Below are 12,882 nucleotides of genomic sequence, written 5' to 3'. Positions count from 1 at the left end.
CATTTATTCAATAATCACTCTTTTTGTTCATTTTGATCCCAAACTTTCTACAAGAAAGATATAAATTCTTTATCTAATACAGTTAGGGTTAGGATGACACTGACATCCAACAACGGCTTGTATTTCTTTTAGACTCCTCACCATTACATCGAACACAATAATGGACTGAGCCTGGCTTACCTTTGTGCACTTCTCCAGTCCTACTGACCATTCCACTCTCTTAGAGAGTTTTCAGACCCGTAGATCTGTGTTTTTTATGAAACGGGGACATAAGTTGTTAAAACGTTTCATTTTGTCCTTGGCTCGGTTTGCTTTCACAAGGCAATTTAAAAGCGTCCCAAAATGTGTTTACGCAAGTCAGGTGTGAGTAACCGAATTGTAAACGAATACAGATTGTTTTGGTGCGGATCCGAGCAAGATTGCAGTGTTCATATATGTCTAAATGAACCGAACAAAGGGAGAAAACACACCAGGTTCCGAAACAAACACTCCAAATGAGCCAGGTGTGAAAATGCCCTTAGATCTGCTGACTCAGGTCTACCTTACACTGCGCACACACACACACACACACACACACACACACACACACACAGCTCTAGTTCATGAGCACTAACTCTATTAATGTCACTGCTCATAATATTTGGAACAAGACACACTTCTTTACACAACGCTGCAATACACACACTCAAAATTAGTAGTTACTCTGTGTGGTGATGTCATAACTGATTTAGTCTGTAGCCACGCCCACATCCTCAGTTTCCACCCATGACACCCATTCCAGCTCCCCAAGTTCTGATCTTCTCACCTGTTACCAGTTCATCTCATTTACTATAGTGTGTGTACTGCTCTGTTAGTTACTCTCACTGCTAAGTCTTATAATGTGTATTATCCTTGCTCTGGTTTTGAGAGTCTTGCTCTCTTTGTTTCTTTCAAGCATCCTAGAAGCCGCATTTATTTTGTTACATATACATTAAATTATACATTCTTTTATTCACATATGCAAGCATGTTAGGAAGCTGGGGTCGGAGTGCAGGGTAAGTCATGATACAGCGCCCTTGGATGAGAGCATTAAGGGCCTTGCTCATGGACCCAGCAATGACAGCTTGGTGGTTGGGGCTTGAACCCCTGACCTTCTGATTCATAACAGTAAACCAAATATAAAATCATTAAACCCATTGCTAGACACAATTACTCGTTTCAAACTTGTATGAAAGCTTGAGAGGAACGAGATCCAGCAGGAGTAACGTGTAGAGAGAGAGAGAGAGAGAGAGAGAGAGAGAGAGAGAGAGAGAGATCGATCAATCGATCTACTCAATGAGGTCCTCATACCATCAAGTGGAAGAAACAAGCAGATCAGGCTTTTCACCCCATTACAGAAGATTTCACCACTGCCCATATTTTCAAACACTCTGGTCCTACATAGCCTTTCGTTGTTCAAGTAGACGTAGCTGCATTACGAGTAGATGCTGTAATGTCTCAAATTCACTTCCTGTCACAATCAACAAGAGAAGTGGTCTTGTTTCCTTTCCTGGGATGTAATTGTACAGAAGAATATAATTCATTCTTCCCAGTACTGAATCTCACCATCTTTTCATGTCTCTTTATTAAAACACATCAAACTAACCTTTGTTTCCTCCTGGATTTCCACCACACGTATCTGTAAAAGCCTGCTCATCAGCCTCAAAGTCCTCCTCACTACTCCACTGGTCCCATTCCATAATACTAATAATGAGGCCACGCTACACCGCCGGCAGCCAGCAGAGGGCAGCAGCGGTGCATAGTGAGAGAATCTCAGTCCAGAGAACTCAGTTACCCAGAATCCTCCAGGATGATTAACCTGGATTGCCTGCAGCTGATAGGCAGGATATTTAAGGTCAATCTATGACGCTGTTTCTCGTTATACCTTCTTAAAGAAGTGACTGGTATGGTATGGAAGAGCTTTACTTCAGATTAACGTATAATGAAAAAGCAATGTAACAGTCAAAAAGAGAAGAAACTGAAAAGAGGGGAAAAACAGAAAGAAGAAAGGCGGGATAAGAGAGAATTAAAGATGAGTGCTGTTGGATACTGTTTATGAAAGAGAAAACTCCTCTCCCTGATACTGATGGGAAGTTCGGATTATTTTACTGATTCAGTTCTTTGAATCTCGTCCAGCAAAATGAAGGAATCTTTTGTCCCCCCCAAGTCATTTTGTTCATGTCAGTAGAATACAATTCAAGTCTGTCTGTGAACAGAAAGGATGAGTTCACCTCTGAAGTCTTTCGGTTCGAACTAGTTCAACAACTAATCATTTCGGTTTCTCGTACAGAACCTATAGAGATGTTGCTGCGCATGCGCGGTCATAACGAAACGAACGAATCAATCTGAGTCAACTCTTTGTTCCCGAGTCATATTAAAGATTCGTTCTACACACACTACTCCCTGAAGAGTTCCAAGTTTCAGAAGAATATTCCCCTTTTGATGTTTTATTTCTCACAGATTATTCGTCGCAACGACGGACGAAATAACGTTCCAGCCCGTTTTTTTTTACACGATTACAGTCACCAAAATCAACAAGTCTTATTTCTTTATGGAATGCTACAGTGTTTATAATAAATGATTTATACCTACACATAAATATTAAAAAAGGTACGTCCTCATAACCTTTAAATAAAGACCGTAACGTGCCCACCCCCTCGCAGTGACCCCCTCCGATGATGTGTACACTGGCGCGAGCGCTGGTTGTTTCAATCCCCCTGTCATAACAGGGGGCTGCGGCGGAAATGACGTCCTACCTACTACACAGTAGTCCGAAAAACATTGCGCCAGATGGTATTATGACTGGCGCGGAGCTCATAAAAATGTCTCTTAAGTATTAAACCTGGTTAAACAGGACTTGTTCAACAATACCCGAATAAATTCTTAATTTGTTGAAGGTTTAAACAAGAAAACAGTTGTCACAGCCTTTATGATCTCCATCATGACTTAGCCGGCCAAGCTAACGGTAACGGATTTACCTCAGCCCGTTAACCACGCCCACATTACATCACTAATTCAGTTCACAAATTCAGTTCACTTTGCTCATGTGCATTTTTTCCGTTAGTGCGGTTGCTTAAAAAAACAAAAACCCTACACTTCAACTGTGATCCTAAAATTTTTTATTTTGCTCTTAGGGTTTTATAATTGAGTGCTCCTTAAAAAAATGTAAGCATAGTGTCTATCCTAAAGTATAGTTAATTTCTGTAAAACTAAAATATACTTTTCATTTTAAGCGGCAGGACCAACATGGTGACAGTGATGATGGGACAGTTCTGCCTTTTGAAGAATAAGGCTTTATTTATTAATGTTTTTTTTATTTAATTTTATTAATTTTTTTAAACTTTGGTTACATTACATACATCCAGCTCAAAAATGTTTGTAAATTACTTGAATATCTTACACCATGTTATAGATATATTCAAACAGAAATGTAAAAAAAATTACCACCGGCAAGTGTGCTACTTTTTCGGTGTCTGGTACCGTTTTGGTGGGTTTTACTGAATGTTCCAAATGAAAAAATGTTTGTCTTGTCTTCCACAATTGTTTTCCACAATAAATGTGTTGCTTGTATTAAATTTCCCTAGAATAAGATTACTCTTAACGCCTTGAAATCCTTTGTTCTGTGGGCGTGGAGCTGGGTTTGTCATCTGTGTTTAGGTCTGAATAGCTGAGAGCTCACACTTAATACATTCAAGAAAAATAAGCAATTCAGAATCGAATAAGACCACTGGATTTCTTTCTTGTTTCATTGATTATTTTTTGTTTTCTTTGTTAAACGATGTGCAGCATCTTTGTTGGTGATCTTATATTTTCAGCTTCTTTGACTTAATTGATTCCATGTTAAAAAGAGAAAAAAATGCTAGCATTATTTACTGAGTATCAGGAGTTCAGCCTGTAGTGTAATTCAACAGGCAGCAAAAGCAGAGTCATATTATTATTCAAAAGTACGACTTAATGGAAAGCTTTTCTCACTTACCCTAAGCTTCATCTGACAATAGAGTTCTGTAGACAGTCCTCAACTGAACCTTGTATACTCTTCAGTTGATTCATCAGGGTGAGCATCTCATTCTCCAGCTGAGTTCTGCAGTCCTGAGTGTTCTCAGCATTCTTCTGAGCTTCAGCCAGAGAGACCTTGTAGTTCAACGACCAACAGATGGAACATAAATGAATTCTTAAGTATGAACAGACACAAAGTCAGATACAAATACAGATATGAATCAAAGGAGCACAATTTTTTTTGGTCAGTGGTTTGTTCCAGTAGCCGGACCAAAACACTGCCGTACTAAGCCATATGTCTACCGTGTTTCTATAACAACTGGCCCGAATATCCCAAAAGATATCATTTTTTACAGAGCTCCCACTCCACAGATCAGGAAGTCCACATGCTGTGTGCAGGACATCACATAACGGTCTCTAAAGAGAATCATTTTATTACTTAAAATAAAATTCTGCATTCATTATGCATGTTGTTCCCTGTTTCCTAAATGTATTTTCTCCATCGTTATTAAACAAAAATCATACAGGAAAAGCATATATAAGTGTTATAATGAAACGCTGCTTAAAGGACCTCAGAGTGATTCAATACTGCACCATGTACTAGCTTTGTAGTAGATTATAAGAGTGTCCAGAGATCTTTTCTGATCTTTCTAGAACGTAAGAAACTTAAAACTTAATGAGCGCTTAATGTTCACATCGGCAATTGTTTTTAGTTTGCAAGTATTTGTTTTACTTTTGGCCATACGATTGTAAAAATCTCTTTTTATGTGCATCTCTAAATTGTTATTAAAGCTTTTCTCACATACCTCCAATTTCTGTTCATCCCTGTGGTGAGTCTCATGGAGTTGTCCCGCCAGCTTCTCCACTGAGCATTGCAGTGTTTTGACCTGGTCCTTCAGGTTGGAGTTCTCGTGCTTCAGCCTTTCCTGAGGGAATGAAATTGATAATGGCTTTCAGACATTACAAATTACCAACATTAATACTTTATTGCAAAGCCATCATTAGCAAATACAGCTTTGAGACATATACAGTAAGAACTAATCATCTTTCTGCAGGATTGTGGTTCAGTTTTGTCCAGTTCCTCTCAGCAATTCATCTTCAATTCTTTACATTTTCAATGGGATTCAATTCAGTAGATTGGCTAAACCTTCTTGAGTTATTTTGGCTGTATTTAGAGGGTTATTGTCTTGTTGAAACATTCTCCCCAGATTCAGTATCTTGGCCAATGAGTTTAAAATCTCCTCTAATATGTCCCACCACATCACTCCATTCATGTCTGCTGAAAGCTTTATGTTAAAACATTTGTAAAGACTATTCCCTAATTCACAAAATCAATGTACAATATCTGATAGATTTTGTAAAATTAATTCTTGATATTATTACTGCACACAGAGTGACCACATCAATGCTGTTCAATCATTTATTACATTTGAATGATTTTACACTATCTGTGTTCTTAACTTTCATTTCCCACTGCAACTCCACAAACACTTACAATTGTGGATTCTGCTCCCAAAGACTGCTTTTATTGTACGTGAATAGGGACTGGAGCCAAACATTAGCAAACAGGAACTACACAATTAACATTACATGACATTAAAATGAAGAGAAGAAAAGCTTACCTTAATGTATTTGTAACTGGCCATAAGGTCGCAGTAATTCTGATGCTCTTGCTCCCGCTCCTAAAACACACCATGTAGGGCTTAATGTTCACATCTGCAATGGTCCAATGGTTCACTCTGTTTGAAAGGTCATTTTAATGTGAGGCTTTTCTCACTCACCTTGCTTTCCTTCTTGAATGCTCTGGCTACCTGAAAGAGCAGCTCCTCCACGTTCCTCTTCTTCTGTCCTCCAGCTCCATCAGCTCAGTCTCCTGACTCTGAAAGTTCGCCATCCAAAATGTTGTAGGATTTATTTACTTTTTACACACATGTTCAGAGAATTTTGATGACCAACAAAAAATGTGGCGATATGTTCGATGGAGAAAGTGTTGGTAAATGAGCATGAAGAAACACACGTGCAGACGGACTGTGAGCACAAACACTTTGCAGGTGAGGAAAATTTTGAAAAGGCTTTTCTCGATCACCTTCAGTTTCTCTTCACATATCTGCTGGGTCTCATGGAGTTCTCCCTCCAACTTCTCCACTGAGCCTTGCAGTGTTTTGATCTGGCCCTTCAGGTTGGAGATCTCGTGCTCCAGATTATTTTGAGTGTAGGAATTTGCTAAAAGATATTCAGACACTACAAATTAACAACCTTAGTACTTTGTTGCAAAGCCATTGTTAGCATTTACAGTTTCGAGACATATACAGTAAGAACTAATAATCTTTCTGCAGGATTATGGTCAAATTTTCATCCATTACTCTCAGCATATAATCCTCAATTCTCCAAGGATATAAGGGTCCCACTGATCGACCTGCAATTTTAATCTCCCCCATAAATTTTCAACAGGATTCGTCAGTATATTGGCCAGGCCAGTTAGGCCATTCAGTTATTTTGGCTGTATGTTTGGAGTTGTTGTCTGGATGAAACCTCCATCTCCTCTCCAGATTCAGTTTCTTAGTCATTAAGATTACAATTGCTAAGAAAGCTCCACAGAGCATCTGGTTGAGATAAATTATGAGCTCAAGTCATAAATAATGAGTGATGGCCCAATGAATGAATGCTTAAAACTTAAATCAAACATTATTATTATTATTATTATTATTATTATTATTATTATTATTATTATTATTATTGTTATTATTATTAATAATAATAATAATAATAATAATAATAATAATAATAATAATCCCCAACATTATGTATTTACACAAAAAAGTTCTTCCAAGCTTACCTTCATGTCTTTATACAGGGACAAAATGGTACTGTGATCCTGCTGTGGTTCAAACTTCAAAATAATTACCACATAATTCCGGTCAACTTTGTTTCTGTTTTCTTAAATTTTAGACATCAAAGTATATTACCTGCAGAAAGTAAGACTGGCTGAAACGAGAACCGGCGGGCTTTTTGCAGACCGCAACACATTTGATGGAAGCCTTATGGCTTTGCAACAAACCGCTCTGAGTTTTTATTGTACATTTATTCAGATTTATGAATAAATGTACAATATAAATGCATGAGGCAAATAAATACATAGAAAATAGGAATGTATCTAATGTATTTGCTACCCAAATGCCCATGTGTTTGAAATGCCCAGATTCATGAGTCACGGCTTCATGAAAACCGCTTACCTTTATTAGCTCCTCATTTTGCCTTACCACCTTCATCTCATCATACTTCCCCTTCAGGACTCCGTGAGTCTATCGCTCTTGGTCAAGCTCCTGAAAGACATAGGTCAGAACATTTCTTAATGAGACCCAGTATATGATCAATAAATAACTGATCAAAACTTAACACTGTCTCATCAGAGTGTGTATTGTGTCTCTTGGACAGTTTTAAGGCACAGGGGAACATCACTTCCAGTGTGGAGATATTTTCTCAGTTGTTTTGGTGCTGTTGTATGTGTACCATCTCTACCATACATCTATATATACACCACACATCATTTACCATTTGTCTATTGTAATGATCAGCTATGATGATGTCATGTGGGGTCAGGGGGCGTGGTCGCCGCCCTGCTCTCTCTCTCCGTGACGTCCACATTGTGTGCTGACACGCGATCTCATGTAAGGTATCATTTTTGGGATGTTTTACTTGGTTAAATCCTCCTATTGACTGACCTGTAATCCTGCGTAAACCTATGGTGTCCTTCAATGTAATAAACGGAGAACAGCACTTTCACTCTATGTCCGGCTGAGTTATATTATCTTTCCTGAGCAACCCGTGAGGATCTAGCCGGATCCTTACAATATGTATTCTGTAGATATTGTTTTATTACTCAGATGTATTGCATGCAGTGTTTCCTACTCATTAATGAGATTATCAAATTATCATCCCAAGACTGATGTCTCAATATTACATGTTCAAATTAAAAGTAAGATTAGTGTAATTATTTTCAGTAGAACTTTTATAATCATTCTACATAAATTTTCATTTACATAGCACCTTTTATTAAACCCAAGTTTGCTTTACATAAAGATGATAAACATGAGTTGTGAGGTGGAAGTGAGATTTGCATGAACAGGACTGAATAGTTTCATTTCTCCCAGAATAGAGCAGAAACTTCACCAGATGTTCCACTTCCTTCAGTCAAACTCACTGAAGCACAACACACAGCACTGAATCTACAGCTAATCCCACTCTCTCATCACACTGATCATCACTATTAACTCCAATAAAAGAACACACAACGTCCAAAACTCAGCTTTATTTCAGCAAAAACTACAGGAAGAGCAACAGGACAGTGAAGAGAGTAAAGACAGAAATGTCAGCATTGTGTAGAATTGAAACTCTATTGTAGATGGATCATAAGCAGCTCTATGTTAAACTCTATCTTGGATCCACTAGCCTTCACACTGACTCTTTCTGAACGTGACTGGATGATCGACGTTGTTATGGGAGACCCTACAGCTGAACTCCTCCCCCTTTTCCCAGAGGTCTTTGCTGAGGGTCAGGGTGCTGCTGCGGCTGTAACGGCCGTTCTTCTCTTCTTCTGCGCTGGTCAGAACCTCGTTCTTCACCTCTGAGCCGTCCACTGTCCAGCTCACCAGCGCCCCCTGTGGAGAGTAGCCAGACAGCAGGCAGAGCAGCGAGGCCGATCCCTCAGACAGCTGCAGAGGGGACGGAGGGAGCAGAGACACGGAGGGAGCTGTGGTACCCGCTGGAGAGGAGAAACACACAAACACACACACACACACACACACAATTAGAAATGATTGAGATATTTCTGTAACTTTGTGGAACTGACTGATCTTACAGAGTAATTAAGTCTAATCAAGTCTGACTTCATGACTGAGTTTCATCGAGTACTTTATTATTTGACATCAGTTTCAGTGCAGAGACAAAACAAACATGTTCCACACTGTAATTTATCTGGGAAAAATCATTTTTTATAACAAGTGTTATTACTTTATAGTTCAAACCTTCAGCATATTTAACTGCAGCAAATACAAATGTAGCTGATTACAGAAATATTCATTGTTTAACACAAACACACACAGCAGCTTTCATCTGGACCTTACATCCGCACAAAGTAACTCTATTTATTAAATGTTTATTATAGAGGAACTGCAGAGTTATTGCATGTCGAATATATAGCGAGTGTGTAATTATTACATATTTAACATCAATAATTGTAGATTTGTTGAATGTTCAAGAACATTGATATGGGATCTGTTCTGATACTGAAATGTGTTCCTCATCAGAGTTTCATAATACACAATAAAATCAATCATGCAATTATAAACATAATAATCTGTTTAGTTTAAGTTTATTTATTCATGTAATTAGTAATGAACTAAATGGATTTTGTGTTAAAAGAAGAAAACACACTTACTGTTCACCACGAGTTTGGAGCCTCCACCAAAAGTGTACCACAGTGATACATTCTAATGAAACCATCGTACAAAAACCTCCATCACACTGCAGTGCACACACACACACACACACACACACACACACACACACACACACACACACACACACACACACTTTGCATTGCCAGTCCATGCTTCAGTGCTCTGCGAGTGTTTATAGCCCTGTGACTTTAACACTTCATGACTGAGAGCTGCTGCTCAGCAACTTCACCCACAGCAACCATGACTTTGATCAGCGTCTTCATCTGCACACTGGCCCTCTGGACTCAAGGTGAGAGTTTAACATCAACTCACAGCCTCACACACTTCATTTCATACGAATTCTACACCACTTTACAGCATAGAAACACAATCTATGTTTCTCTTCAGGATCCAGAGGTCAGGTGACTGTGACTCAGACTCCTTCAGTGCAAACTGTTGATCCAGGAAAAACAGTCACCTTCAACTGTAGAACCAGTAGCAGCGTGTATAGTGGTAACGCTCTCGCCTGGTACCTGCAGAAACCTGGAGAAGCTCCTAAACTCCTGATCTACAGGGCTACTAGCTTACAGTCAGGAACTCCAGCTCGTTTCAGTGGCAGTGGATCTAATACTGACTTCACTCTGACCATCAGAGGAGTCCAGACTGAAAATTTAAAATTTAAGAAAATTTAAGAAACTCCACCAACTCCTGCAAAAAGATTGACGAATCCCATCCTCACTTGAAGAACATTTCAACAATCCCACCTGCTTGTGCAGAATAATGGAAAAGTCTGATTACTTTGCCTCTGACAAAGTGCTCTGATGATTTATTTTATTATGATGATTTATTTATTTATTTATTTATTTATTTATTACAGATAATAGGAGAAAGAATGATCAAATAAAAACCCTGCCCGTGGTCCTCCACCTCCAGATTATTCACTGGCTGAAGAATTGGCCCTTTAATGGAGGACCATAGCTCTGAAATCCCTCTTCTGACCCAGGTGTCTCCAGCATATCAAAGTCTGGCCTGGCAGCACTACACATGACGTGATTATTGTGTTCTGAACACAAGTGACTTTAGTGTATTCAATACATTAATTCTAGCCAAATTTGAACATAATCCTGATATACAGATGATCTCTGTGTGCTCTGAGAGCTCTCTGGGAGGAAACTCACTCACTCACTGCTTTCCTATGAAATTACCACAGTGATCTACACAAAGTCTTGTACATTCAAATTTATCTACTAGCAATATTTTTCCTGCTTAATCCACAGGGGAAAAAGCCTTCCTCCCAACCTAGGACCTCCATCTATAGCTGTACCAGCATGACCTCAGAGGAACATCAGTATTAAAAATGTGAATTATCTCACATGGAGTTTCTCCTTCCTAATCATGCTTATACTGTGCAGCACTGTTATCTTTACAGTCTTAAACAATTGAAGTGTGACTTGAGAATCCCAAAGGTCATTTCTCTCCTGATCCGAGTTTTTGCAGGATCTACTTAAATTGACCCTGAGGTCCAGACCGTGGCAATGGATATGGAGTCATCAGGTACTTCTTACAGGCTTACCCTCTCAGGTGTCTCCAGGTAGCCCATTAAATTAATCTATGATGCAGAATGGACAGGAAAATTTTAAGAAAAACACTTTCAAGCAAATCCATATACAGTAAGGTCGTCATCATTCATACCAAGCTGTACATGGTGAGTGTACACTCCCTGAGAATACGAGTCATGAACTGACCCAGGAGCTCAAACTTGAATTTTAGTCAAATGAAGCAATCAAAGTACAACAGACACTTAGCTTCATACAAACAGACTGATTTAGTGTTTAACCAGAGAGAGAGAGAGAGAGAGAGAGAGAGAGAGAGAGAGAGAGCAGTGAGGTGTATCTGAGATTTGCATTAACAGGACTGAATAGTTTCATTTCTCCGAAAATAGCAATTGCCAGTCCATGCTTCAGTGCTCTGCGAGTGTTTATAGCCCTGTGACTTTAACACTTCATGACTGAGAGCTGCTGCTCAGCAACTTCACCCACAGCAACCATGACTTTGATCAGCGTCTTCATCTGCACACTGGCCCTCTGGACTCAAGGTGAGAGTTTAACATCAACTCACAGCCTCACACACTTCATTTCATACGAATTCTACACCACTTTACAGCATAGAAACACAATCTATGTTTCTCTTCAGGATCCAGAGGTCAGGTGACTGTGACTCAGACTCCTTCAGTGCAAACTGTTGATCCAGGAAAAACGGTCACCTTCAACTGTAGAACCAGTAGCGGTGTGTATAATGGTAACAATCTCGCCTGGTACCTGCAGAAACCTGGAGAAGCTCCTAAACTCCTGATCTATGCTGCTACTAGCTTACAGTCAGGAACTCCAGCTCGTTTCAGTGGCAGTGGATCTAATACTGACTTCACTCTGACCATCAGAGGAGTCCAGGCTGAAGATGCAGGAGATTACTACTGTCAGAGTGCACATTATATCAGTGGTAGCTATGTGTTCACACAGTGTTAGAGCGCCGTACAAAAACCTCGGTCAGTGAGAGTGCACAGAGAAGCGCTGCTGCAGCTGGGAGCGACTGCAGGTGCTGAGGGGGAGGATGTGATGCAGCACAATGACACACACTGTGGACGAGAGAAAACACACCACACTAACTCACTAATGCACACACACATCTGTGAGAGGAGTCCACCTTTCTCAGCTGTGGACATACAAACTATTCCTCATCATTCCCATTCACTGCTTAGTAATTATCTTTATCCTGATTTAGAAAGTTAAAGAAGTATTTATTATTTATATATTATAAACAAACTTTACATTTCTATAAGCTGTAAAATGTAATAAATAAGCATGCAAATATTTTTGCCCCTTTTATCCCCCATATTTAATCAGGGACATGATCAGACTTACTGGGATCATCAAAGTTCTCTGCAAACACAATAAGTCTTGCACAGTAGGTTGGTACAGTAAGAAATTTTGAAAACACCCACGTTACCATACCACGTTATTACGTGTCTTGCAAAGCTGATTGTGTTTGTAGAGAAGAGAAGTTAGGCCAGGGGTTCCTGAGAGGTTCCTAAACTTAATAGGTATGAATTTTCTGTGACCCAAAGCCTTCACCACTACATTTTGAACATTGTATTATGTCAGTAACACATGGGTAACGTAAGTGTCTAAAAACCAAAGGAATATTCCTTGCACTGGTTTACCAGTCTAGTGGGAGGAGTGAACTTGCAGGTCTTGACACAGCTTTTTATAAAATCAGGAGGTGTGTTTGAAAGGGTGAATCTCATTCCGCTGTCACATACATATAGAGGGAATAAAACACAACAGGCATGTTGATTATAGGAAAATAATCCACGCTGGTGTGGTGTGATACGAATCGTCAGGAAGCAGAGGAGCCTGGTTTTTACTTGACACGT

At 39.4% G+C, this 12,882-nt stretch overlaps 1 long non-coding RNA gene and 1 gene segment (V, D, J or C); one reads left to right on the top strand and one right to left on the bottom strand.

Annotated features, from left to right (window-relative positions):
• Positions 1-8,308: 8,308 nt before the first annotated feature.
• LOC128623472 (uncharacterized) lies at positions 8,309-11,196 on the bottom strand. The gene is made up of 2 exons (XR_008388585.1): positions 9,452-11,196; positions 8,309-8,776 (listed from the first exon to the last, which is right to left on the bottom strand). It is a non-coding gene; the product is annotated as an uncharacterized LOC128623472 (long non-coding RNA).
• A 9-nt stretch (positions 11,197-11,205) lies between these two features.
• On the top strand, positions 11,206-11,974 carry LOC128623145 (Ig kappa chain V region K29-213-like). The segment is given in 2 exon segments: positions 11,206-11,547; positions 11,646-11,974. Coding segments are annotated over 2 exon segments (420 nt in total).
• Positions 11,975-12,882: the final 908 nt, after the last annotated feature.

The sequence above is a fragment of the Ictalurus furcatus genome, chromosome 19, assembly GCF_023375685.1.
Source record: "Ictalurus furcatus strain D&B chromosome 19, Billie_1.0, whole genome shotgun sequence".
Lineage (NCBI taxonomy): Eukaryota > Metazoa > Chordata > Actinopteri > Siluriformes > Ictaluridae > Ictalurus > Ictalurus furcatus.
This window is presented reverse-complemented; position numbering and strand designations above follow the sequence as displayed.